Source organism: Aythya ferina (assembly GCF_964211825.1).
Source record: "Aythya ferina genome assembly, chromosome: 12".
Lineage (NCBI taxonomy): Eukaryota > Metazoa > Chordata > Aves > Anseriformes > Anatidae > Aythya > Aythya ferina.
The window spans coordinates 12,025,293-12,052,069 of record NC_140308.1 but is presented as its reverse complement, the minus strand read 5'-3'; the positions used below and the strand labels follow the sequence as shown (position 1 = coordinate 12,052,069).

The 26,777-nt window shown below is 65.1% G+C and overlaps 1 protein-coding gene across 5 annotated transcripts; it reads right to left on the bottom strand.

Annotated features, from left to right (window-relative positions):
* Positions 1 to 701: 701 nt before the first annotated feature.
* RIPOR1 (RHO family interacting cell polarization regulator 1) lies at positions 702 to 26,539 on the bottom strand. 5 transcript variants are annotated; one of them, XM_084533646.1, is made up of 23 exons: positions 26,415 to 26,539; positions 25,343 to 25,450; positions 12,228 to 12,354; positions 9,810 to 9,959; positions 9,366 to 9,444; positions 9,056 to 9,079; positions 8,712 to 8,765; positions 8,418 to 8,570; positions 8,271 to 8,334; positions 8,153 to 8,196; positions 7,891 to 8,016; positions 7,557 to 7,705; positions 7,199 to 7,328; positions 5,541 to 6,362; positions 5,249 to 5,388; positions 4,710 to 4,884; positions 4,424 to 4,559; positions 4,183 to 4,344; positions 3,936 to 4,094; positions 3,377 to 3,573; positions 3,211 to 3,294; positions 2,709 to 2,799; positions 702 to 1,664 (listed from the first exon to the last, which is right to left on the bottom strand). In XM_084533646.1, exons 3-23 carry the CDS (start codon positions 12,326 to 12,328, stop codon positions 1,567 to 1,569), a joined length of 3,138 nt encoding a protein of 1,045 aa, XP_084389772.1. In that variant the 5' UTR covers positions 12,329 to 12,354; positions 25,343 to 25,450; positions 26,415 to 26,539; the 3' UTR covers positions 702 to 1,566. The 5 variants fall into 5 exon arrangements, with proteins under 5 accessions (XP_084389772.1, XP_084389771.1, XP_084389769.1 ...); XM_084533645.1 differs by lacking the exons at positions 25,343 to 25,450; positions 26,415 to 26,539 and adding exons at positions 2,402 to 2,465; positions 19,981 to 20,160; XM_084533643.1 differs by lacking the exons at positions 25,343 to 25,450; positions 26,415 to 26,539 and adding an exon at positions 19,981 to 20,160.
* Between the last annotated feature and the right edge of the window lie 238 nt (positions 26,540 to 26,777).

Sequence of the window (26,777 nt, the reverse complement as noted above, 5' to 3'; positions counted from 1 at the left end):
CCAAGAGGTCCCAAATTCCCGGTGGGGATGGATTTCAGAACCTAGCTCAGCTGGGCGAGCTCTGACCCTGGCTCCATTACCTGGGATCCTGCCACAGGCACAAAACAGAGTAGAAACCAGGGCTGCCCCAGGAATAGTGGCAGTGCTCCGAGGGGATGTCACCCTGATTTCTGGGATGTCCCCAAGCCCGCCGTGCCAGCAGCCACCTCCCTTTTCTGAGGGCAGGTCGTGGCTCCCTGTGCTGGGCACCAGCTCTGCCATGACCCTGCTCTGCCTCTGCTTCCCGTGCCCAGCAGCCAAGGTTTTGCAGCATCTCGGGAACTCCTGCAAAGCTCAGGCAGTGTGGAAACTCCTTCCACTGCTTGAAAAGAGACACCTGCCCTCCTCTGGGTGAGGCCAAAGGCCAGTGTCAATCCTCAGCTTGCCAAACACTGGAGAAACACCCAGCTGAGCCCAGCTGAGCCGGCCCAGAAGCAATCCCCTGACAGACAGCTGAACCAAGGTGCGTTTGCAAAGATGACACTGGAAGCAGTGTTTAAATCACCACCGTGACGGGATCCCTGGAGGGCAGGACGGCACGGCACATCGTGGGCGCGGGCAGAAATCCCAATCATCCCCCGAAATCCCTCCCGGCCCGGCAGTAGCTCTCACTGCCCCGTGGCATCGGGGCCGGAGAAACACCCACGCAGCGACACCACGGCTCATTAAAGGTTTGTTTTTATTTCTGGTTTAAAATCAAAATTAGTCATTCTCTGTAATTACATTATATATAGATTTATAGAGACATTATAGAAAAGGATTTTTTGCTTTCGTTTTTCTGCAAAAATCTGTAAATAAAAAATAAAATAAAACAAAAACAAAAAAAAAAGGTGGCAGCTTCTGTCCGTCCGTCCGTCTGTCCCTCTGTCACTCCTCCTGCCCCTGCCCTCCACAGCGCTTCCCAGCAGGGCAGGAAGGGCTCTGGGCTGGGGCCGTTACCTCGCTACGCTCCCTGCAGCCGCCACCGGGGAGAGGGACAGGAGCACGTGGAGCTGGAAAGAAGAAACGCCAGCAGAATATATTAATATCTCATCTTTCATTTTTATTTAAGTCCTGGGGACTTCCAGGCGGTGAAGGGCAGCAGTCCCCACAGCCCAGGCGACTCCTGGAAAGAAACGGCGTCGTTTCCAAAGTGCAGCTCCTCCCGGGAGAGGGCACGTGCCCTCGCGCGACGGGAAGGCAGGAGGCAGAGAAATCCAGTACGTCTCCCTGCCGGGGCAGGAAGGGCGGTTTCCTCGTGTATTTTAAATAGCAATCGAAGGGTGGGACGTGCGGCGAGCCCCCCCCCTCCTTCCTCGCCTGGGGGTGCCTACGTGGCACCCCGCACGGCCAGCGTTTTGGGGGCAGGGGAAGCGGTGCTCCGTAAGGCAGTGTGCGGCCGCGGCCAGCTGCCGGCGGGGGTAATACTGCGCTGTGCTGCCGCGAGCTGGGGGCTGCTGGCTCCCGGCTGGGCCCAGTCCGTGCAAGCCCAGGTAGCCCAGCGGTGCCTTTGGCCTCGAGGGGTGGCGGGTGGCTTCGTGCGGCGTCTCAGAAAGCTGTACTGGCCATGCTGGCTGGCGCGAAGATCCTCGGGAGGCTGTCCAGGGTCTCCTCCAGCCGCCGGTGGGCTGATTTGCCATCTTCCCCTGCAAGCACACGCTGTGGTCAGTGAAGCAAAGCAAACTGCAGAAGCTCTGGACATGGCTTGTCCCCATCTGCCCTCCCCGGCCTTTAAGGAAAATGTGGCTAGTGCCCGGCAGAGCTGAGCCAGTGTGGTTCAGACACAGAGCAGAGACTTTTCCTGTTCTCCTTGGACAGGTCCCAGCCAGGATCAGGCTCTAAAAGCCCCCAGAGCCCCCGATTCTGATGCTGCAAGTCCTGTTCTTCACCTGCCTGCCATGCCCATGCCCACACAGGGCAGGGATCACCCACAGCTCGGCTCCAGGAGCACTGGCTGCTGGCCCCACATGCTCGCGGACAGCCAGGGCTCGGGGCTGTGCCAAGCAGCACCCCAAACAGCTGTGCACATCTGCATGCACTCACACGGGGACCCCCGAGGGCTCGCCAGGACCCCCACATAAACACAGGGATGCACACGTCCACACCACAAGCCGGCTCGGGGATCTTTGCCGGGCAGCCCCGCACACAAATCTGCACACAGCGGCCAGCCCCAGCAGGAGCTGGTGACGTGGACAGTCTGCTGGGACACAGGACACGGGGCACCTACGTGTGCCGGCGGTGCCACGGGGGTGGGCGCTACGGACAACCAAGACACACAGACTCCAAAACGTGACACGGCTGACAGGCTCTAAGACGGAGACATTCGTGAGCAAAGCGGCAGGAGCGGGGGCTTGGGGGACGAGGACGGCTCACGTGTCCCAACCTGTGCAGCAGCTGCCGCGACCTGGAGGCCTAGAAACCCACTCAGATGGTTCTCTCAGTGCCATCTAGCAAATAATAAATAACAACCACGCTTAGCACAGTGGCCGCAAGACTCCTGGCCCTCGCTGCCCACCGCCAGCCTGCTCTCGCCCCGCAGAGCTTGGGGCACCATGAGCCAGAGCGTGGGGTAGGCAGGGACCAGCGCAGGTCACCTTCTCCCGCGGGCAGCGTGGGGCTTGGAGGTGCCCCTTGGGGGCATGGAGGGAGCCGTGAGCGTGGAGGGAGCAGGGGTGCCGCAGGACACTCACCGCACAGCATCAGGCTCTGCTTGGCTGCCTCCCGCACGGGCTCCTTGTCGGTTTGGCACAGGTAAACCAGCTGCTCGATGCTCTCCTTGGCCTGCGGGAGAGGGGCAAAGGGCTGAGCACTGCTGGCAGCTCCGTGCACATGGACACGGACCAGAGGGGAAGGCAGCACAGGTTCTCAGGTCCCCATGGCAGGACCCAGGCTGGCACGGCAAGTCCCCAAGTCCCCATGGAGCTCTCCTTCCTCCAGCCCAGCCCTGGGAAGCAAAATCCCTTGACTGTGTCCCTTCCCTTTTTCCTTTCCCGGTGCCCCTGCCTGGTTCTCTGGCAAGTTTTGGGCACCACCAGCTCCTTTCTCCCAGCAGCAAGAGGGCGTGCAGAGACCACTGGGGCACTGCTGGGCTGCCCTGGGCACGTAGATTCCTCTTCATCCACCCCGTGGCCAGCCCAGCTTTGAAAATGAATGGCCCACGGGCTCTGCTGCTCCTCCCCACACCCCTCTCACCTTGAGGCAGCCCAGCGCCGCGCACCCGGCCACGCGTGTCTGCACCTCCTCATCCTCCAGCTGGTCCAGGTAGCACACCAGGGCCTGGGGTAGAGCAAAGGGTCAGCGCCACCGCTCGGGGCAGCATCCCTGGAGCCCACCTCCTCCCCTCCCGGCCGCGACGTACCCGCTGGCGAAAGCGGGGGTTTTCCGCCAGGCTGCGGAGCTGGGCCGACACGGCGCTCACCACCTTGCTGTTGCCCTCCACGAGGAGCAGGCTCAGCGCCTTCAGCCCTTCCTTCTTCAGGCGGCCCTCGGGCACGCGCTTCAGCGCCCGAAGCACCACGTCCTGGTCGTCCGAGTTGAGGTTCTGCGCCAGCAGCACTGCGGGGACGGCCGGGTGAGCACCGCCAGCCCGCTCGCCCCTGCCTCCCTCCCCATGCTCAGCCTGCACCCACAGCAGGCACAGGGACCTCACACAGGGTGACCAGGGGCAGTGCCCTGCTGCTGGGGCACCGAGCTGCGATGCTGGGGACCTGTAAGGTCCAGAGGGTGCCCAGGGAGGCAGCGTGGGAGGGGGCTGTGCACCAGTAATGGGTTGGGTCCACCCCAGCAATGGGGGAGCGTTTGGGTGGTGGCTCGTGGCATGTGGAGGTGCTGCACACCCTACAGCATGGCCTCTGGCACCCCATAAACAGGGCTGGGAACCCCAAGCCAGGGTTTTGAGAGGGCAGGAGGGCACCCACCTTCCTCCGCCAGCTCCATCACGTAGGTGTCGAGCACCAGGGCGCCAAGGGACTCAAAGTGGCTCCAGTACTGGAAGATGGTGACCTGCTCGCCTTGGGTGCCGCCGGGCCGCCGGGGCAGCCGCCGGTTCAGCACATCCTCCACCAGCTTCACACACACTGCGGGGCAGGGACGGGGTGAGGCTGTGCAGCAGTCGCAGGCACCTTGTAGTGCCGGCGGCTCCCTCCCCAAATCCCACGGGCTCACCTGCATCAGCCAGCCCTGGGTGCCTCTCGTTGACGGGCGCTGCATACTGGGCGCTGAGCACCTGCAGGAACCGCTCCACGGGGCAGGTGTAGACGTTGGGCAGCTCCACGCAGCGGTCCCAAAGGGGCAGCACCCCGTCCTTCCGCGTGGAGAACTGCACCACTGCGGGGACAGGCGCTGTCAAGCCTCCTCTGGTGGGGGGCTGCCACCTCCTGCCCGCCCGGCCCCGCGCCGCCTTTACCTCCGGCAGCAGAGGTGGCTGCTTCCAGTCGCTCCTCCGTCAGCTGGCACACGATCTCCAGCACCTGCGCCTCCCGCAGCAGCCTGTCCAGGGCGTACATCTCGTGGCACCGCAGGGGCCCGAAGGTGCCCAGCTTCTGCAAGGCACAGGCACGCCGAGGACTTTAGGATCGGAGCGCAGCGCCCATATCCCAGCACAGCAAGACATCTCCGGGGGGTTTATCGGGGCCAGAAGCTGCAGGGAGCCATGGCCAGCCCCACCGCCGTGCCCCAGCCCCTGTTCTCACCAGCAGCAGGCGGTTGCAGTTGTGGAGGTGAAGCACCAGGGCCTTGTCCAGGAACTCGTTGCCAGTGCTCATGGGGTCGGCACTGCCGTCGGAGCCACTGCACGTCCCGGTGTCGTCTGCTCCCACCTCACCGGCGCTGGGGGCCCTGCTCACACGCCGGGCTCTGCTGGCCCTCCTGCAAAGCGGGGAGAGACCGAGCCAGGTCAGTGCAGGGAGCCTGGATCCAGCCCATCCTCACCCACTGCTGCGGGGGCAACACTGGGCAGTTTTTGTAGGACCTACAGTAACACAGCTACTCAGGACTGGACAAAGGAATCAGTCCCAGGATCACAGGGCACCCAGTCCCCATGGAGACACAGGGTGGCCCTGTGCTCCCCAGCAGGGCCAGATCCTTCTCCTTCATGAGCTGGGACTGTCCCCAGCTGAGATGGATCCACCGAGATGTGCTGGGGCAGGGAGGCACCCCACCAGAACTGGGCACCCCCATCCCTGCTGCCCCAGGGCCTCATCCTGCCCCAGGCCCCATTCCTGTTGCCCACCTCTCGTCCTGGAGAGCATCCTCCTCGGAGCCCTCTGAGTCCTCCATGTCGGAGGTGTTGAGGAAGCTGAAGCTCTCCAGAGCATGCTCCACCGTGAGGCTGATGCTCGAGGCCCGGCTGAGGAACACACCCTGCTTGTGCTGTGGAGGAAAAGATGGCACGGACAGGTCTTGGCAAGGCAGCCAAAGTGACCCCACCACCCTCATCCCTGGTCACTGCCGTCAGGGACAGCCCCACCACCCTTGTCCCTTGTCCCCAACCACTCTTGTGGCCTCCTTCTGAGCCTCCTCACCAGCAGGATCTCCTCCAGGTGTTTGAGCTCCCGTTCCAGCGGCTGCAGCTCTGGGAACTGCCCCCGATAGTCATCCAGCGCTGAGGCCAGGAGGTTGATGGCCTCCTCCAGCCCTGAGTCCACGGCCTTCACCCGTGGGACTGCTGGGGGGCTGGCGGCCAAGTGTGGGGCGAGGACGGGCTCCTCCTCGGTGGGGGCTTGTGCCAGCACCGCGGCCGGCGCGGGGGCCTCGCTGCTGCAAACCTCCTGTGCCGGTGCCGGGCTGGGTGCCGGGCTTGCCACCGGCTCGGTCTCCGTCTCGCAAGTCTCAGCCCACGCCACCACGGCGCGGGGCTTGGCCTCGGGGCCACTGTCCTGCCCTGCCCAGTCCTCTGGCACCGAATTTGAGGCGCCAGGGAGGGAGTCCGCATCTGGCTCGCCCGCACCGGGGTCCTCTGGGCTGGGAGAGGGCTCCCACGGGCTCTCCGCAGCCTTGGCCTCCATGCTCGCGTCCACGCTGGCTTCACTGATGTGGCTGAGAGTCCGGGCGTAGGGCACGTGCCCGTTGGCCACTGGGTCCTTCTTGCGGCCGCCCTGCTCCTCCGGGTGCCCCGGCAGAGCTGGCCCAGCGGGGACACCGCCGCCAGCCCCGGCCTCCTCTTGCTGCTGGGAGAAGGAGATCTCGATGGCGGGGGCCGAGGCCTGCACCTCGGGCTGCACGATGGGCTTGGCGGCATGGCGGGCGCTGCCCGACAGCTGGGGGCTGGAGGAGTCGTCCGAGGACTCGGAGGAGATGGACCAGGCCGTGCCGTTCTCCAGCTCCTCCTGGCGCCGCAGCATGTTCTGTGGAAGGGACGAGGAGGTGTCAGGAGGCGCAGAGGCCATGCAAGGGGCGCCCCTCGGCGTGCTGCTGCCCCTTCCAGCCGGCGGCACCCAGCACGGCAGGTGCAACACCATGGGGAGGCCGCGGCTGCGAGGAGAGCGACAGCCCCGCCACCAGCCCACAGGGGGCAGCACCGCCATCACGATGATATCATGATGATGTCATGACACCACGATGACATCACGGCGATATCAACAACATCACACCGGCGTCACCCCAGCCAACCTCATGCTAGCGCTGCGCCAGCACCGCGCCACCTTAGCGCTGCGCCAGCGCCGCCACGGCACGGCACGGCACAGCACGGCCACCAGCAGGGACACGGCCAAGGCCTTCTGCTCACGGGCGAGTAGGAGACGAGGAGCGGCTACGCTACGGCAGGACAGGACGGCCACGCCACTGGGCTACGCTACAGGCCGGCACCAGCCCTTGCACTTACGCGGCCCGGCCGCGGCCATCTCCTGAGCTCGACCGAGGAGACGTCGCCGCAGGAGCAGCTCCGAGACAGCTTCTCCAAGAGTGTCTCCCGAAAGATGTCCAACAAGGACCAGCCGTGCTTGTCGGCTGCCCGCGCCGGGCTCTTGGGCAGAGAGAAGAGGAGCTGTGAGGGTTGGAGGGCCGGTGCCGGGGGCCGTGGTGGGACGGATGGAGCAGAGCTCCGGGGCAGGTCTGCCTGCCCTTGTCCCCAAGCTGTGCCACCCATCGGGACTTCTCCTGGCAAGCTCGACTCAACGAAGCAGATCCCACCGCGGGCCACCTCGCCCCAGCCACAGGCAGCTCCACGTGGCCTTGCACTTACGTAGAAAGCCTGCTCCCGCAGGGACGGCGTGTCAGGAGGGCTCTGGTTGTAGGTGGAGAAGCGCTTGTTCACCGTGGAGGCCTTGTTGACGCTGCTGGCTGCTGAGGGCTGGTCATCCTTGTCGAAGGGGCTGCAGAGGAGAGCAGGGAGGTGAGGGGAGCTTCCTAAGCCAGGAGGTCTCAACCCTGCTCTGCAGTGAGCGGGAGGGTGTTGGACATCACACCAGCGTGCTCTTCAGCCCAGGTGTGGCTTTCCAGAATTGCAGCCAGGTTTTGGGATGGGTGAAAGCTCAAGGCAGGCCAGCTGTGGGTCCCCAGCCCTGCCACGCGCTACCAGCAAAGCCTGCTGGGGTACTCACTTCCAGGTCACCTCCAGGCTGAGTTTGAGGGTACCCAAGTCGTTGATATCCACAGCCACCACTTGGGGGAGAGCTGCGAAGAGGTCCTTGGTCTCACAGGACACGTTGCCCACCACCACGTGGTTGGCCAAGCTCTTGAGCTCCGTCACCTGGAGAAGGAGGAGGAGGAGAGGATGAGATGAGCCCACTGGCAGCTGTGCATGCAGCACCCCTGATGCTGCCAGGATGCCACCACCACCAGACAGCACCCTCCATTCCCAGCATGGGCTGGATTTGGGTGAGGTCCTGGTCCCCCACCAGGTCCCGGTGTTGCCCTCCCTGCAGGGCCCCATACCTTGATGGAGAGGAACTCGGTGATGAGAGGCAAGAAAACCATCTCCTCGCTGTCCCACACCTGCTTGCTGTTCACCTCGATGCGCCCCCGCAGCTTCCACCGCTGCCGCCCGTACTTCATGAAGATCTGGGGAAGGAGCAGAGACATGGGGATGGGGGCACCGGCACCCAGGACAAAGCCCACCCATGTCCCCCAGGCACAGCGAGGACCGCAGGGAGGGAGGAGAGCAGATCCCCATCCGTAAGCCCAGAGCCCCACGCACCTCGTACTGGTCGCCAGCGCAGAGCCGGGCGAAACCTGCCAGCCCTGCAAGAGAAGGCAGAGGGGCGTCAGGACAAGATGTGAGGACGTAGGGCCCGGGCTGTGGAGGGACGAGTTACCTTTCATCCGGACGTGGAACTCGCCCAGCTGGCTCTCCAGCTCGCTCTCCAGCAGGCACATGTTCTGGGGACAAGGGACAGAGCTCCCGTCACCCACAGCCCATGGTGTTGGCACCCTCCCAGCCCACCCAGCGCCTGCTGCCTGACCTCCGTGTACTCCTTGTAGCCTTTGCTGGCCTCAGCCAGGCTCTCGCGTGCCTCTCGGCTGCCCGGCGAGCCCGTGCTGTAAGCCTTGACCATGTTGTGGGCCCCATCGCGGAGCCGCCGCTGGATGCAGTAGGCTTCATAGAGCTCGTCGATCTGCAAGGACAGGCCACAGGTGCCGTGAGGGGCAGGGGGACAAGCAGCAGGCAGTGATAGTGGCTTCTTGAGGAGGTCTCCCAGTCCCTGTGCCACACGGAGGCCAAAAGCCCAAAGCCCAACCCGCTCCCCATCTCCTACCTTGCTAGCATGAAACTCCAGGCGACGCAGGAAGCGCTCAATTGACTTCACTTGCTGGAAAAACAGAGGAGATGGTGTGAGAGGCTCCCCAAGAGGAGCTGGACTGGACACAGTCCTGCTCTGTGCTCGTGCTGCAGCTAGGACATGTCCCAAGAAGAGGGCTACAAGCCACCAGCGGTCTCTGTGTTGTCCCCTGCCACCCTGCCACAGAGCCCCAGTCCCGGCCACCCAGGGGAAGGAGGGCAGTAGAAGGGGGAGCACAAGCAGGGAAGGGGCTGGCAGCAGCACATCCCTGGCATTGGGATGTGGGGAGGCAAGGGGGACGGGGCACCGCTCCCGCTTACCTTATCCAGATCGTAGAGGAAGCCCTGGAGGAGAGAGGAGAGGGATAAGACGCAGCACAAAGCCAGCTCTGCCCACCCAAAGAGCCCTGGCACACGGCGCACCCGTCACCCATAGCATGTCAGCATGGACATGCAGCACCCAGCCAGGGCTGGAGAGTGCATGGCAGCAGGACAGGAGCCCCGTGCAGCCCGACACCAGAGCCCGGGCTGGCCCCTGATGTCCCCACAGAAGCAGGCTGGGCGCTGGGGCACAGCTAAACAGAGTCCCAGCTGTGACCACAACCCCGTGAGGCTTCCCAGCATCACTCACCAGGCGTGAATTCCTCTTGGACTCACGGATCTGGGTGCTGAGCTTCTCCAGTTCCAGCTGGTGCACCTCCAGGTAGGCTCTGGGGACACCAGCACCATGGGGTCAGTCTGGAACCACACCACCGAGCCCCACACTCCGTTCCCCACCCCAGCAAGGGAGCCCATGTGAGCTTCTGTGTGGGATGTGCACTGCTGCAGCACTGGGCACACCCCAGACGGGGATGGTCTCAGGGAGGTGATGCCACTGCATCCCTCATGCTCTGGGACACTGGGACTCACACTCCCATTCCCCACACAGTTCTTGTGCAGGATCAGGAGAGCTGGCGTGTCCCTGCCAGGTGGCTGTCACCCCAAACCCACGCCCAGCTTGATTCGGGGGGCCCACGGACACCCATGGGGGCACCCTGACTCCAACCACCCGGCCATGGGGGGGCCCAGCACTTACGTCAAGCCCTTCTTGAGCGCTTCGTACACCTCGTCCAGGCGGTTGGGCTGAGGCACCTTGGGTGGCGGGGATTTGTGGGACATTGAGAACATCCTACTGACCCTGGAGCCAGTCTTGCGGGAGACGGTGGGCGTGAAGGGCGAGAGGTTCCTGGCGAGACAGGCAGGCAGAGCCGGCGCGGTCAGGGTGAGCCCGCAGCGCTGGGGTCCCCCTGGGCACCCTCTGTCTCGCGACAGGGAGCTCTGGAAAAGAGGCCAGGTCCCGGGAGCTCCGTCCGGACCTGCCTGCCTCTCCCACGACTCGCTGGCAGCCAGTCTAACCGGCCAGCGGGGCCGGGCGAGACGGGACTGTGCAGGGCTGCGGGGCCGCCTGCCCCACGCGCCCGCGCCCCGACGGCTCCCACCCCGCGCCCACAGCATCCTCCTGGCTGCTGGAGGAAGCAGCGGGGCCAAAAGGAGCCATGCAGATGTTTGGTGGGGAGCTCGGGCACCCCGCACGCAGGGAGGAGAAGCGCTTCGTGCGCCCCTGCTGCAGAGCGGCCAGCTGGGATGCGCGGTCCACAGGCACCGAGGTCGGTCCTGTGCCCGCTCAGCCTCCCCGTGAAGCCCTGCCAGACCTCACTGCCAAGGCAGGTGGGAGAGCGAGGAGGGAGAATGGCCCCTGGATGTATTTGGCCACCCCAAAGTGGACACGGAGGACAAGAAAACATCTGCTTAGCTCATGGTGGAGGACAGCGGGGAGCTAACCCCATCTCAGAGGGGCTGGAGATGCTGGCCATGGGGATGCCTCTGTGGGGTTCCAGGCTCCTTTTAGGGGGAGCAAAGGCAAACTTACACCTCCTGGAGCTAAGCTGTGCTACTGGAGTAGCTATGGGGGCATCTCCAGCCCTGGCCATCCCCCAGAGGGTCACCAAGCTCTCGTCAGCACCCCAGGTTGCCACTGTGGGGTTACAGAGAGGGACCGCAGCTGATGTCAGCACGGGAGCAACATGGGGACGAGGAGCCTGTCACCCCCTCATCGGCACAGCCACAGGGAGCAGGGACATCTCTCCTGCCACCCCAACACCGCCCTTCCTGCCTTGTGCAACAGGCGCTCCCCGGCCCCTCCAGCAGCGCCAGGGCCGGATCTTCCCTTCCGCCCTCCAGCGTGGCCGTGCCACCAGCGCCGTCCCGGGCCGGACCTCCCATCCTGTGCAGCTCCTCGGAGGAGCGGCCAAAAAACTTCCCCGAAACATTGGTAGGGGAAAGCAAATGTCTTGGCCTCGTATCAAGCCAGTGCGATGGGCAAGTGCTTGTTTTCCACGGCCATCCCTCCTCATTCCCATCCTCCAGGGCCCTGGGCACCACGAGCGTCTCCCCATCGCTTGCTTGCCACTCCAGCACCCCCAGATCCAGAGAGGCGTGCTGGTGGCCAGCAGCTGGAGCCCCACAAAAAGGCTCGGAGGCTCCAGACAGGAGCATCCTGCAGAAGGGGAGCAGCTCCTCGGGACAAGAGCTGAGCAGGGCTGGAGGTCTGCTCCCAGCCATGGGGAAGCTCTGCCCAGCCCTGTGCCCACCCCGCTGCGGTGCCCACAGCCTGGCAAGGCTCCTGGAGGTGCTGCTGGAGCCTGGCTCACTCTCGGCACTCCTTCCCCCCGCCACCCGGCTGTCTGTCCTGGCTGGGAGGTGCTGGGTGCACTGGGAGGTAAGGAGCATGGAAATGGGATCAAAAGCATTAAAATGCCACAGCCCAAACCCACGGCATGCCTGTCCCGAGACGCACCCGCAGCTCCCTCCCTGCGAGGAGCTGGGAAAGGAGCAGAGGGTGCAGGGCTGAGCAGCACCTGGGGTGGTTCCCCTTGACGTGAGGTTCGGCCAAGGGGGAACCATACGATGGGTCCCATAAAATCGCCAGCAGCAGAGAGGTGAAGCAGGGACCTTCTGCTCACCGCTCCTCACAGCAGAGCTGATGGAGCAGCCAGGAAAACCTTCCAGCAACGGGTTTGCAATGACCCAGAGGAAGCCCTGAGTCACGCCGGCACTCAAACAGAGAAACTCGCAGCCACAGGACGTCGAGGAGGTCGAGACACAAAGCTTCCAAACCACACTGGCTCTTTCACCGCAGGCATTAAACATGACGGGATGGTCACAGGGAAACCCTCGAGGACTTCCTGAGGACCATCGTGATCTGCCTGCCCCCGCCGTGCTCCAACAGCAGGGCCCTTCCTCCCGGCTGGGATGGGGACAGATGAAGGTTGGGGATGGACTCAGGGTCCCACCTGGCCTCAATGCTCCCCACAGCCCCCGGTGCGACATCCCCTGGGTACCACGAGGGTCCCTGCAGGAGGTGCAGCAGGAAGGGGCAGCACCTCAGGCCCTGCCACCAGTGCTGTCCCCGTCCCTGTCCCCATCCCTCGCAGCGCCAGCACCCTTCTCCTACCTGAAGGGCCGGTCGGCTGTTGAGTTCACTCCGGCGAACGACTGGCTCCTATTGATCTTGGCGACGAGGACTCGGCGCTGCGGGCGCGCAGACAGCGACATCGTCGAGTGCGACCTGGAGGGCCTCCCTGCAGGGCACGAGACAGCGGGGTCAGCAGCAGCAGTGCGCACAGGCAGGGTGCCACCGAGGCTGGGGACAGCGGTGGCACCCAGGCAGCAGGGTGGCCGCGGCACCTGGATATGTCCCCGCACGGCCCCGTGCGAGCCACGGGAAGAGGCTGATGCCCAGTGCCCAACATCACGGCCAGCCTCCTGAGCCCCAGTTGGTCCCCAGAGGTGTCCCTCTGTCCCCCAGCCACCCCGGCCACCTCGCCACCGGGGCAGGAAGGGCGCGGGGCCGGACCCTGCTGCCCGGCCCTTTGCCGTCTCCATGCTGACTTCCTCTCGCTCCGGCGAGCAGGATGGAAACCCACGGACAACAAAGTGCTTTGGAAACTCCCCGGCCCTTTCCAGGAGCTCTGCATCGGGAAAGGAAAGGCAGAGCCATTCCCTGCCCCTCCTGGGACCCTGGGAAGTCCCTGCAGCCACCGCAGAAGCCCCAAAACTGCCTCCTGCCCCCAGGGCAATGCCAGATGCGCACCTTGGGCAGGGTGAAGCAGATTTCTGAGCACTGGGGCCTGGACCCCGCTGCCACCCTGCACTGTGGAGAGCATCGCTGCGTCCCTGGCCACTGCTGGAGGTAAACAACCACAGACAGTCCTCAAGCAGAGGCTGGGGAGCCCGGTGTCACCAGCCTGGGCCTGGGGCACCTCCACGGCCAGGCAAAGCCTCCCCCGGTGCCGCAGAGCCCTGCAGCCCTGCCTCAACGTCCCCACGCACCTGCTCGGCCGCCGCAAAGCCATGCCCCAACCTCCTTGAGCACCAGGGTGAGCCGGGGTGTTCTCAGCTCCCAGGACGAGCAGAGACGGGAGGCAGGAGATCCACGTCCCCCCCTCGCTGCTCGGTCCAAGCCGAGCGGCTCTGCGGGTCCCGCAGCCTCAGCGTTACCTTGGTGCTGGTCCCTGCAGTCGCCAGGACAACACTGTCCCAATTAAGCTCATTAGGAGGAGCTGTAATCCCTGCAGGGCCCGGGCAGATTACCCTCTGCAGGGCTGTTTAATCTGCTCCCCACTGAGCGAGCAAGGCCTGTGGCACTGCTGCTGCCCACAGCGTGGGGGCTCTCGGGAGGGGCATCGGGCACCGGGGTGTGCGGGTACTGCACGGGGGAAGGATGCTGGGGGTGTCACAGGGGCAATGCCTTTCAGCAGCACAACTCCCCAGGATGGAGTGATGCCTGACATCTCTCCAAATCCCTCAAGGAGCCTCAAGCAGCTGGGACGTGCTCCTGCCTTCGAGCATCAGGACCAGGAGCGCTGCCACAAGCCGTGGCCACTGACAGCACCCTAGTGCCCCAGCCCAGGGACTGGTGTCCTCATCCCATCCCAACACTCTCCCCACATTATAACATCCCAGGGATTTCCCCCAGCACCTCCAGCACCCCACGCAGTACCCCACAGCCAGGAGGGGGATGCCCCACGAACCCCATCCTCCCCCTGACCACGGCGGATGCTCACGCCTGGCGCAGGCAGGCGTCGAGCTGGGCACGGGGGGGTCTGTTCCTGGCACACTCCTCCCGCGGAGCAGGGGAAGCCCCAGCACGGTGCATTCCTGACATTACCGAGATAAGAGGTACCTGGTACCGGCGGCGCAGAGCAGAGCCCGGGGCACGGAAGGGGCAGCTGGCCCCGGCATCTTGCCCACGGTGGTCTGGAGCCCCCCAGCGCAGGGAGAGCAGCACCAAGGGGACACCGACCCGCTCGTGTCCCCGCCACCAGCCGAACCCACTGCACGAGCCCTCTGAGAACGAGCCCCGAAGCTGAGCGGCCCCACGGAGCCCTGCCAGCCCCACAAAGCCCCCGCCCCCTGCCCCTAATTACAGCGCTAACGAAGCCGCCTCCTGACGAAGCTTTCGCACCTCGCCGCCGTGCCCGAGTCGCCGAGCGCCCGCAGCTCTCCCCTGCCACGGAGCACCAGCCCGGGAGCCTGTCCGTCTGTCCGTCCGTCCGTCCGTCCGTCTGTCTGCCCCTGTCGTTCTGTCCAGCCCTGCCCGCGGAGGCGGCCGGCAGGGCCGAGGATCGGGGTGCTGCCAGCCGTGCCGAGGGCGGCGGGGAGCGCCGGAGCCCTCCCCGCGGGTTCGCCAGCCCCCGTCCCGGTGCCTGGTGTTCTCCAGATGATTCGGACACCAAGAATGCTGCTACCAGCTTCCTCCGGCGGCGCACCGAGGGGGCAGTCCAACCGGCTGGGTTGGTCCCAGCTGGTTTCTGTTTCTGACACTCAGACACCAGCCTCAGGTCGCTCTTTCGAGTTTATCAACACCGCGCGGGAGCTCGAGACGCCCCAGGAACACAAACCGGCTCCTTCCGAGCCCCCCAGCCCCACCGCCACGTCCGGACACATCGCACCCAAAGGTGGCCAGCGCGGCGCCCTCCGTCCCCCTGAACCCCCAGGGCTGGCACCCACAGCCAGGCTGGAGCACCAGCGGGGTGCACCCACCTCCCCGGGCACTGCAGGGCACCCCAGCAAGGGCACCTTGGGGCGAGCTCGCCCTTGCTAGCAGGGTGCACCGCAGGGAAAACCTTTGGAGCCTGCAAACGCGGGAGTTTGGCGCCGTTCCCTCCACTCCAGCCACTGCACCCTTGTTTGCACAGCTGCGTCCCTGCTGCCTGAACCCACACACACGCCCCGGCCCCCCGCCAGCCCCTTTCCGGCTTGGGACAGCGTTTGGCCACGCTCTGCCTCCTCCTTCCCGCCCCAGCTCGGAGGATGGGAGCATCCGGGGCTCAGCGCAGGGCCTGGGAGCCGCCTCTGCTCTGACCTCCTCCACGCTCTGCCTCTCCGGGGCCCCTTCCCCGCCTGCCCCCAGCCCAGCCCGTGGCACGCCAAGGGGGGGATCAGCTTTGGGAGCGGGATGAGTCAGAAACCGTGAGCGGCACCGTAGCCCCCCCGGGACTCAGCTGGGAGAGAAAATCCCGGTGCTACGGGTCACAGCCCCCCGCCGGAGCCGCAGACCCCGCTGGCACCCGCAGAGCCCTGAGCGCGGTGCCGGCGTCCGCCCTCGCTGGCCGGCTCCTTGAGCGGGAGGGAGGCAGGAAAGGGAAGGAGCTGCGAATGGGAAGAATTGGAGGAAGTGCTTATTTACCCCTCGGAGCGTCCCCAAGGAAGGGCAGGGCTCACTGCGGGGGGGACACGGTGACATCCCGGGGCACCCACGGGCTCCTCGAGGGGGGTGCAAGCCCCAAATTGGCACCCAGGGGGTGTCCCCGACGCACAAGGTGTTTCCTGGGGTATCTGAGCTGTGGCCCTGAGCCACCCGGTGAAGGTGGCTGCACCAGGCAAGCTGGATCCCCTGCAGGAGGACAGGGCACAGACCAAGCACCCAGCAGGATCCCTGTCTCTTTGGAGGTGGAGGGGCTGCAGATCACCTCTGTGCCCCCCAAATGGGGACGTGGCCCCTCCAAGGGGCACCAGCCCCTGCTCCTGCTCTGGAGAGGGCTGTGAGCCTTCTCGGAGGCACTGAGCAGAGCTCACAGGGCTCTGATCCCCGAGTGCCTCTGGAAGGATGCTGGTGGGGTTGGCAGACCCTTGCGAAGGTCCCAAATGCCTCCTTCACCCCAACCTGCTCCCCTCCAGGGTGCCGTGTTGGGCACCAGCAGCTCCCCACCAAATCCTGCCAGGGAAACGTGGTCCCTGTGTAGGGAAAGAGCCCCAGGACCCCCCTGCTGGGGGGCTGGAAGGTCCTAGACCACCACGTACCTATCGCGACACCACATGTCGTGACAGCCACCCCTCAGGTCACAGACACCCATCCCTGCTACCCCAGCAGGGACAGCTCTCCTCCCCGCGGCAAGCAGGGTGCAGTCCCTCACCCAAAAAAGACCCCAAAAGCCCGGCCACATCGCCCTGCAAACCTCAGGGCCCCCCCATCTCGCCACCCCCCAAGTTACCAGGGTCTGCCGAGCAGTGGGGACACTCGAGCCCTTGAGCACCACATCTGCTGCACATCAGCTCTGAGCTCTCTGTAGGGCCACCACTTTGGCCAGGGCTATGGGGAACGGAGCCAGCATCCCCCCAACCCCACATCTCCCCCCCACGGCACGGAGCACCTTATCCTAAACCTCCCCAACCCAGAAAGACGCTCACAACCCAAGCCCTGAGCCACGTCCCCCTCGCCCCTCTCCGGCCACGTTTTGGTGTCTGGGAGGCTCAAGGCTCCCCAGGTGATTTGAGAGCTGGGCGAAAGCTCCACCAAGCCCTCGGCGGGCGCTCGGTACCTTTCTGCTTGCCGTTCATGGTGGGATGCGTCCCCCGTCCGGCGGGGCGCTGCGGGCGGCGGCGTGGGGCTGCCTCTCATGCCTCTGGGGTGCGCGGGGCCGCGGCGAGGGCTGCCCCGTTTGGCTGTCCCCTCCCACGCTTCCCCTGCCCACGGGCTGACATCACGGCCCTGCCGCGGCCCCCGGCCGTGACTCAAGGTCCGGGAAAGGGAGGACGTCCGCCTGTCCGTCCGTCCGTCCGTCCCCTCCGCGGGGAAGGGGCCCCTTCGATAAGCCCGGCGCAGCGCGCACGTCGCTGCTGCTCTCTCCTGGATGGCTGTTCTGTTTGCTTTGTTTTGTTTTGTTTAATTTTGAAGCTATCTGTGGGTGTCCCACAGCATGCCCCCTGTGCGCCCTACGCGGACACCACACTCAGCAGCTGCCAGGGGAAAGGATTTCCCGGCCCAGGCTTTCCTAGCCCGTGTCTCAGAGAAGCTGGCTTCAGCAAGGAGCTCCTTGCAGGGCTCTGGAAAATGCTGGGTGCAATTCCCACGTGGGGACTAAAGGGCATGGCTGTGGTACCCATAACAACGTGGGGTTTCTCCCCAGGCGCTTCACTCCGTGTAGGAATTCGGCACTAAAATCAGCAGGGCATGAACGGTGAGCCAGAACAGGCTACGTTCCCACGGGTCTCCAGGTCCCAAGGGGCAGGAGAGGTGCAAGGACAGGGAAAAGTCCTTTGCGGAGCAGTGCTGAGCCTAAGGGCAAGAGGAACCCGAGTCTCTGTCCCTGGAGAGCATCCCACAGCAAGGGGACCCTGCAGCCTGCCCATGGCACAGATGTGACCCAGTTTGGGGCCACAGGTCCCTGCCTGGGTCCTGGCCTTTGTCTGGCCGTAGCCCCAGCTCCGAAGGAGGAGGCTGGAGCAGCCCGGCCCCATCCCGGCTGGAAAAGGCTGCCGTCACCACGGCAGGAAGAGACGCCTCCCTCCCCGGCTCCCTTCCTGTTTGCTGCTGCTTTTAGAGGGAGGTCAGGCAAGGTTCAGGATGAAAAGCATCAGGGCAGAGCCTTTACGGGGTGCTCACAGCACTGGGGTGCTACCGGTGCCCCCTGCCACCCCCGTGCCACACAGAGTTGCAGGGAGGTGGCATTTGGGGGACGTTTCCCCCAGCAGCAGCCAGAAGCCTGCCGAAAACATCCTGGTGCTTGCTGCAGGGGAAGGCCTCCACGCCAGGGAGCTGGCAACAGAAATGTCTTGTCACCCTCCTGCCCGCAGCCTCCTCTCCGGTGACACGGGCACGGAGCAGAGCCCAGCCCCGAGGCGCGGTGAGATCCCCCCATCTCCCCCGGCCCTGCAGACCCCCCGAAAAGGATGCACCGGGAGGCCACGCGGCACCCTTCACCCCCACGGAGCTCCCCACGGAGCAGGGAGGCTGCAGCATCATCGAGGCCGACCTCCTGCACGGCCTCACTGGCAGCCGCACGGGGCTGGTGCCCGGCACACGCCCAGGCAGCGCGCCCGCAGCCCCGGCCCGTGCCAGCTCGTTTGTCCTCATTAAAGCTCAACGCCGACTCCCTGCGGAGGGTGGGCGGCCGGTAACGCAGGCAGCGAAGGCACAGCACCCGCTGGGAGACCACCAAAAGACCCCCGGGATGTGGGTACGGCACCCCGCACGGATGATTTCCATGGGGTGTCCCCTCTGTCTGCTCCTCTGCTGGGCATGGAGAGCCGCCCCGAGCCTCCCCCATCCCAAACGAGGTGTCTCCAAACACAAGGTGCGGGGATCGAGATGGGAGAGCCCCTGGATCAGGCCACGGCAAGAGCCACGGGGTAAATGTCACCCCCTCAAGGGTGCAGGGGCATCCAGACGCAGCCTTAAATCCCAAGCAGTGGAGGCACGGCCACGGGCTGGGTCCTGGCAGGCCGAGGAAGCTGCACCAAACACGGGGACATCCCCCAGGCAGCTCCCTGCTGCCCCCAGCACCACCGCAGCGTGTGACAGAGGAGCCAGCTCCGAGGCCACCTGCCCAGGGAGCGGGGTCCCCCGCTGGCACCAGCAGCAATTAGACAAAGGCCGAGGTGATGGAGGAGATATTTCAGCCCCTTCCTGGGGACAGCACGGGCACGGCAAGGGGCTGGGGAAGGAGCTGCTGCCACCCGAGCTGGTGGACATGGGGGAGACCCGGGGAGGGGGCAGGGGGTGACAATGCTGGTGACAAAATCGTCCCCGGTGGGTTGGGCAGAGCAGGCTGGAGCCCTCTCCGTCACTTCCTCGCGCCTTCCCCATGCGGGGCAGAAATAGCGCAGATATAAACGGCAGCCCTATAAATAGCCCCAAAGCACAAGCCGGGGAGATGGGCGGTGGGAGCAGCCCTGCAGCGGCCTCCACCCACACCAAGCTGGGGCTCCACCGCTCCATGTCCCCCCCAGGGACGGCAGGGACAACTGCCCTGCCCTTACTGGGACCCCAAAACCTGGTTCTCCGCTGCGGGGCATGGCAGCGTGCCCGTCACAGCCTGCACCAGCGGAGCTGGAGCCCGACACAAGGGCATTTTGGGGGGCACGCGGCCCCAGGTCCCCCCAGGCACCCCGTCGGGATGTCCCCCTCGGGAGCACGGCGAGGACACAGCCCAGAGCCACGCGTCAGCTCCCGCAGGTCCCCACGCCCCTGCTCGGCTCCGCTGTGGGGACAGCACCGGGCACCCCAGCTCCCACCCCACCAAGCTGTCCCCTGCCCCGGGAACGTGGCAAAGCCTCGGGGACCTCCACCGGCCACCACGGCTGGGAATAAGGGGTGGTGGGACACACCAGGTCCCCTTGACGGCCACGAGGGTGCCGTGTCCGGATCCATATGGGGCCGGGGCACAGCCCAGCCCTGTGCCGCAGCAGGGAAGGGGTTAACGGCGCTTGGCTTCCCAAAGGATTTCTTGGCAGGGCCGGGAGATAGGAGGATGGGGCCCACAACAAAGCCAGATCTGTCTCATTAATTCCTCCGAGCATTCCTCCCTCCATTGCCCAGAGGAGGAGGAGGAGGAGGAGGAGGAAGCAGCCCCCAGCCATGGCCGGCACCCGGCACCCCAGGACCCAGCACCGGGCTCTGCCGCAGCCCCGTGGGGCAGGACGGGACCTAAGCCCCTCAGTCCCTTGTCCCCTCAGCCCCAGACCCCCGCCCCGACGTGGGCAGCCGGTGTCACCGCTGTCACCGCCGTCCCCTTGTCCCCTTGTCCCCGAGCGCTCGGCCCACGCACCCGGTGGCGGTGGAGCCCCCAGCCCACCCTCAGCGCCTCCGTCCGGACCCGGGGACGGAGCCCCCGGGCCCTGTCCTTGTCCCCACCCCAACGGGGACCAGCTGACGGCGAGACCCCGCCACGGAGCCCCCCGCCACGGGGCCGGGTGGCACTCACATGTCCCAGGAGAGGCGGGGGACGGCGCGGGCGGCGAGAGCAGGCCTGGCTGGGCGCATCGCCTTTGTTCCTCTCCCATGGACGGGGAGCAGGCAGGGAAGGCTCAGAGGCGCTTGGCAGCGCCCACCCCGGCCACTCTCCATGGAAACGCGAGAGCCATGTGATTTCGGCAGGAAACCACGGCACGGACGGCGCCAATGGCGGAGCCACCGAGCGCCTCCCCCGCCGGCCCTCCCCGAGGAGCCGCCGCCGTCACCGCCACCGGTGACACCACCACCGGTGACACTGCCACCACCGTGACCGCCACCGCCACCGGCACTGCGACAGGGTGAGGACGAGCGTCCCCACGGACCCTGATGGGCCCCCACCAGCCCGTGCCCACCGAGGAGCCCGGGGACAGCCCGCACGGTGCTGGTGTTGGTGGCCCTGCGTGCTGCTGCTGGCACCTGCGCCCGGTGTGTCCCCACCGGTGGATGGAGCCCCCTGCCACCACGGTCGGGCCACCACAGCCCCCTGGGCTCCAGCTCCAAGCACGTGCAGGCCGAGGGGACAGCACCTCTGGGAGGGGAAGGGATGTGACCTGCACGGTCAGTCGGTGGCGGAGACCTGAGCATCGCTGAGCCCAGCTCTGCTGCCACCCGGGGATCTCACTGCCTTCCTGCCCACCCACAGACCACAGAGCAATCCCTTTCTGCCAGGGGACAGCACAGGCACGGACCCACAGCCTCCCTCTCCACCAGCCAGCGCAGGGCAGGAGCCCCCCAGCACCCTGAGGAAGGCAGCCCCGCCGTGGGTGCACTTTGCCATGGGCTGTACCCTGCGCTCCGTGTTGTGCCCTGGAGCCCTAAATGCCACTGCCATCTCCACAGTGGCATCTCCTCCACCTCCTCCATCCGCCCCCAGGAACATCTGCAGGGCAGACGCACCCCACTCCCCCCCGTCTCCCAAGGCCACCATTCCCTGCTTGTCCTAGATCCACCCAAACCGACCCACTTTTAAGTGGGACTGCTGCCTTTCAGGCCCCGGCGAGACATCCGCGGAGCAAGGACAAGACAGCGCAGTGCTCCAGCGAGCCCTGCAACCCAAAAGCGCTAATGAGATCCTTGCCACGTCGCAGAGCTCAGCAGAGCAGGGCAATATCTGCGACAGGGAAATCGCTGCGCCACCACCGCTCTCCTGGGGCCGCCGAGGAGCGGAGCAGTGCCGCAGAGCGGAGACGTGGAGCCGGGGGGGCTCTGCTGAGGACAGCCTGCGGGAAGCCAGGTGTCCCAGCTCTCAAGGTTGTGTGGAAGGAGCGGCGGAGAAAATGTGGCAGAGAGGACAGCGGGACCCTTGGATAAAAGGAAAGACCAAACCAGGCATGGAGAGAACTGGGCGGAAGCATGGGGATCAATCAACCCACCTGAAAGCCCTGGTGCCATGCAGTGTCTGTCCCTCCAGGATGGTCCAACACATGCCCGGCACGCTGAGCACCTCCTCGCCAGCTGTGACAGCATCTGGGATGGGTCACATCCCACGTGGATCCCACCCACACTTTGCAGAAGGTGTCGCTGCCTTGCCCACCTCCGAAAGCTCTCCAAGGGCAGCCACGTGCTTGGGGGAGCAAATTTAATCAGGGGAAGGCAGGAAACTGCTGTCCCCTTCTGACAGTGCTCAGAGGGATGTGTGGACCTTCAAAGTGCAAGCACAGGTGCCCTGCTAAGCTCAGGGGACCTGCCCCTGGCAGACGCTCTGCTGGCCTCCCTGGGTCCTCACCAAAAAAAAAAATCATGGAGGGAAAGAAGACCCTGCAGAGCACTTGGAGGAAGCTCTCAGCACACATGGGTCATCCTCAGAGTGCTTCCAGTCCCAGCAGTGCCAGCACCAGGTCAGCACTTTGGCCCATGGATTTCCAGGCTCGCTGCAAACTCAGGCAGCTGCCACCGCCCCGGCACGGCAGCTGTGAATTCGGTCTGCAACTGCCCCCCGCAGCTGCTCTGCACGGCACCTCCAGTTGTCCCTGCAGGTCAGCAGCTGGCTCAGAGGGCTGCCCAGCACAGCACAGCTCACCCACACCCTCACAGCACGAGGTGGCCCTGTTTTAGCAGGGGGCTCGACCAAGTGGCCTCCGGAGGTCCCGGTCAACCTCAACCTCATCCTGGCTGCTCCTCCAAGCACCAGCACTGGCTTTAAGGAGGCACGGCGTCCACCAGCTAGCGGCGAGCCCTCCGAGCCACATCCATGGCACGGATAAACACGTGGAGGCTTTCTTCCCCCCGAATTGCTCTTCTCACTGGAGGCTGGGCCTCGAGCCACGTCCTCCTCTCCCCTCTCTCCAGAGGGCACGAGGCCAGGGCTTGGCTCCATGCCTCGCTCCACGTACGCCCCGGAGCAGCTGCATGCTCTGCATTCTTGCTCTGCGCTGGAGCGGTGCAGGACGGAGCCTCCAGCACCCGAAACCTCACACCAGGACATCCAGCTGCTCGTGCAGGGCAGCCACGGTTCACCTCGGCCATGCCCCACAGCAAGGTGCCTCGTCCACGAGCCCCACGCTGCGAGCTGAGCCAGCACCGCTGCAGGCTCCCGGCTCCTCTGGGTGCGTGGTGGTGGAGGAGCCTGACCTGGGAAGGAGTTAACGGAGGCAGGACGGCGCTGGGGCAGTGTGAGCAACCAGCTCCGCAGCCCCGGCTGACTCACGGCTGGCCGAGCTCCTCCGAGCCCTGCTGGAAACCCAGCCAGCTCGGCCAGACTGTGCCGGGCAAGCTGGCACCCAAAGCAGGGCCCTGCAGCAAAAACAGAAAACCCAGAGCTGGCAGATCTGCAGCAGATCCACCCCAGGAGGACAGCAAGCAGCATCTCCAGGGGACAGGCACACTGGAGGGGACAGGCACAGAGCTGACCAGACGCCAGCTCCGTGATGTCTCCCGCACGCCGTCCCCACCTCGGCGCCGTAGGAAACGTCTCACGCCCTGGCGTAATCACGCCGAAAGTATTTGTGATTCAGAGGATTCCTGCAGCCCCTGAGGGCCTGTCCCGCACCGAGCAGGAAGGCTGAGCTCATGCACAAGACCGGCACGCGGCTCGGCAGGGCGCTGGCATGGCCGGGCAGCGGAGCAGCGCGCTCTCCTGCAAGCCCAGGCACTTGGCATCGTGCTGGGCTCAGCTCTGGGTCGCTGAGAGCCCAGGCACAGCTCAGGCAGCCCCGCTTTGGTCTCCCAGAGCGGCCGGAGATATGTGAGAGCACCCCCAGCAGCAACCCCCAGGCTTCAGCAAATAATCCCTGCCCTCCGAATGAAATAACAAAGCACTGGGACATGGGTTAAGGAAATGAGAACGGATGAGCAAGCTGCAGGGCAATAGGAAGCGGCTGTAACCATCTCCTGTCCCTGCTGGACTACGGCTCCACCAGCCCAGATCATGCAGCAAGGCACATAAACACCCGATTTTTTGTGTTCTTGATGCGAGTGAGAGCACCTCATGGAGCAAGGAGGCTTCTGAGTGATCCCAGCACGCGGCAGGGACAGGCATCGGGCTACCCCCGGCTTCATGGATGCTTCCAGGCTCATGCCAGCCCTTCACAGATGCAAGGAGCCTGGTGAAGGCAGCCCCGTCTCCACTGCCCACACTCACACAGCCACAGCTGCCTGGTACAAAAGTTCCTTGGAAAAAGCACATGAGCCATGTGGTAGTGGCCAGGGCTGGCCCACATCTCCCTGCTCTGAGCTTGGTCCAGTCTTGAAAACCTCCAGCGCTGGAAATCACCCAAACTTCTGGGCGATTCTGCCCCATTGCTTCACTGTCCTTATGGTGGGGCAGGGGCAGCGTGGGGACACGTGCCACCAGCATGGACCCTGCCCCCCCACCGCAGCCAATGCTCCCCTGCTCCCCGGGGACCCCCTGGCTCCCTGCATGTCCAGGGGCCTCACACGCCTGCGACACACGTTTTGGTGCCACCAGGTCCCGGCTCCTTTATCTGCCACACGCTGGGTGTTGGCACGTGCTGCCTCTCATCGTCCTGCCGGGGACGACTCCGCGTCAGGGCTGGTGTCACCCTGCCAGCAGCGGGTTGCTTGGGTTGCACGGGGTCTCGGCTCCCCGCCCGGCTTGGAGACATCTGCGGCAGCACAGAAGGTGCAGGAGCTCTGCAGGAAACCCCCCCAGCTCCGTTTCCTTCCCCTCCACCCCACGCACACGTCACTGCTGAGCTCCAAGGGGCCGGCCCCCAGCTCAAGCCCCAGAAAACACCGACCTCTGCCAGGCCCCAGCAAAGGACACCTCTGGATCCGGCACCAGCCCTCCCAGTTGCATGCTGAGTGAGGACACGCTGCTCCTGCCCTTCCACTGCCCCCGGCTCTTGCTTTTTTGTTCCTGTTTCCCCATGCGCCCCAGAGCCAGGAGAGCTCTCCTGCTCATGGAGAGGCCGCCTTCCTTGCTCTTGGTCCCCACAGGGTGGGAGGAGAAGCCTCCAAACACCTTCTCAGATCCCCCCACCCGTGCCCCCCTCTCTGTGCCCGGGGCTGGGAGCGTGGTGGCTCCGAGCGAGCGCAAGAAGAGAATCGGAGCCGCTGGGAACAAGAGATGTTCCCGGATGGTATGCAGCCCTGACAGCGCTGGCTCTGCTTTAAAGGGTAACTTTATCCTGTAATAACAAACAGGAGAAGCCAAGCTCCTCCCCAGCGCCACTTCCCTGGCTCCAAGGAGGGGGTCACTGGAGAGAAAGACAAGCTGAGCTGCCAAAACACGGTGCTGGTGGGGATGAAAACCCAGTCCAGGGGCAGGGAGGCGACGTGAGAACATCACTGGCATGGACGTCCCTGTGCCAGCGGGGCCAACCCGTGGGGCACGTTGTGGGGTGGAAGGGAAGTGCGCAGGGTGGGAGATGCTGATGGAGGCGAGGGGGCAGCAGGAGGTGCTGGGACGGGTGACACCAACCCCAGAGCTTCCTGGCTCCTTGGCCATTCCGCTCCATGTCTCCAGCAAAAGCTGTGACAGAAACCACGGGATGGGCACCCGCTGCTCTCTGGGGACACCCCTGAAGTCCCTGCACCCTGGGTTTGCAGAGGGGTCGCCCTGATGTGTTTGGGTGGTGACATGCAGGGGACTGGGGGCTCCAGCAAACCACCTCCTGCCCGGGGCTGAGCACGGCGCTGCCCCATAGCCCCCAGCACATGGAAGATCCCAGCAGTGCTTGTGCCCCAACAGGACCCTGCCCAGCTTCCCCAGACCTTTCCTGCACTACATGTCCATCCTGCACCCTGCACGCCCCAAAGGTCCCACCCTGCCCAGCACCCCAGGGTGCTGTCTGGGCCCTGCAGCCCTCTTGCTTTGGCTTGATGTGCAGTCCCCGTGGTGTCCCCGGGGCCGCCGGTGGCTGGTGACGTACCTCGGCTCCTGCCTGGCCCCCTGGGCACCAGCGCTCAGCGCAGCACTGGAGGACACAGCTGCAGCATGGAGGGGCAGGCTGTGCCGATAGGAGACTGAGGTCCTCTCCCTGCCAAACAAGATGGGGAGGGGGACAATTGGGCAGAGCTCAGTTGCAGGAGAACAAGGTAATCTGGAGAACGCTGGAATTACTGAATTTTTGCTTATCTGAGGATCCACGAGCAGAAAAAAAAGTCTCCTCCAGAGCCCCTGCGGCGCAGCTCAGTCCTGGCTCTTTAAGTGTTGCTGGAGCAATGTTGTGATTCTCTTCCCCCACGACGGATTTCCTCCGCAGTGCTCACCAGGTGCTTGAGCTACATCTGTGCAAAGCCGGGCGCGGGAAGCGTCGCGAGGCTGCCCCATGGAGCCTCCCCAGGGGGCTTCCAAAGGAAACACTGGGCAGGATCCGACCAGCTCACAGCGAGGAGAGGCAATGGGGAGGCAACCACAGAGCTAAGCCCTTCAGGACCTTCCCTCGGTGCCAGTCAGCACCCTCCTGTGGTGGGGGTCCCCTTGGGACACAGCGTGGCCGGGGGAGATGCTGGTCCCCAAGCAGGCAAAGCCAGCAGCGAGCTCCTGGCACCGTCCTCAAGCCCCCACGGAGCCTCCAGTCCCCGGCCAAAGGGACAGAGGGCAGCGGGACAGGCAGCAGCGGGTTAAGCACGAGGTGGGGATGGGCGAGCTGCTGATAATAATGCAACAAGAGGGGGGCCACGCTGGTGGGGCTGCAGGGCCAGATAGTGGCTGGCAAACCCAACCCTGCTGCTGCGGTGGTGCAGGAGGAAGCCCGGGCGCATTATCTGCTGGCACCACTCGGCTTCCTCGGGACGTGCTTCCTGCCAAGCTGCCTTCCTCCTGCACCCAGCACCCTCCCCTGCTCGTCCTGGCACCCCCAGGTCCCCCCAGGTGATCCCCAACCCTCCCAGCTGGGGACGGTCACTGGGGCTCCGAGCCTTGGGAGCGCAGTGCCGTGGGGTGTCCCCACTGCGACCGTCCCGCTGCCCCGTCCCTCATGCCATGGGCAGCACCCGCACCTCGGCAGGGCGAAGAGCTCTTCGGGCTGGAAGGAGGTGCAGACTCACTCCGACGGGATCTCCAGGTGCTGGCTGAGGTCCATGCAGCTCCGGCTGCTTCTGCTCCTGGTCCTCCCCCCACCGGCGAAGGTCTGGAGCTGCTGAGACCGGCTGCGCTGGCTGTCCCGGCGCTTCCTCGTGTGCTGCTGTCCCTGAGCTGCCTCCTGCTGCTCCACCTCCCAGAGCTGGGGCCATCGGACCCGCCACAGGAGCAGCCCTGTCCCTCTCTTTCGCCCCACCTGGCTGCAGGATCTGCCCTGATCCTTTCCCTGCCCTGGTGCAGAACCTGCCCGTGGATCCCCGTCACGGACAGTCCCCCCGGGA

Coding starts and splice junctions, on each gene's coding strand:
- RIPOR1 (XM_084533643.1), bottom strand. CDS start 20,059: ATGGGAGAGGAACAAAGGCGATGCGCCCAGCCAGGCCTGCTCTCGCCG. Junction 8,766..9,055: donor TCCTCTACGATCTGGATAAG/GTAAGCGGGAGC, acceptor CTGTTTTTCCAG/CAAGTGAAGTCAATTGAGCG. Junction 6,363..7,198: donor TGCGGGAGCAGGCTTTCTAC/GTAAGTGCAAGG, acceptor TCCCTTCCACAG/AACATGCTGCGGCGCCAGGA.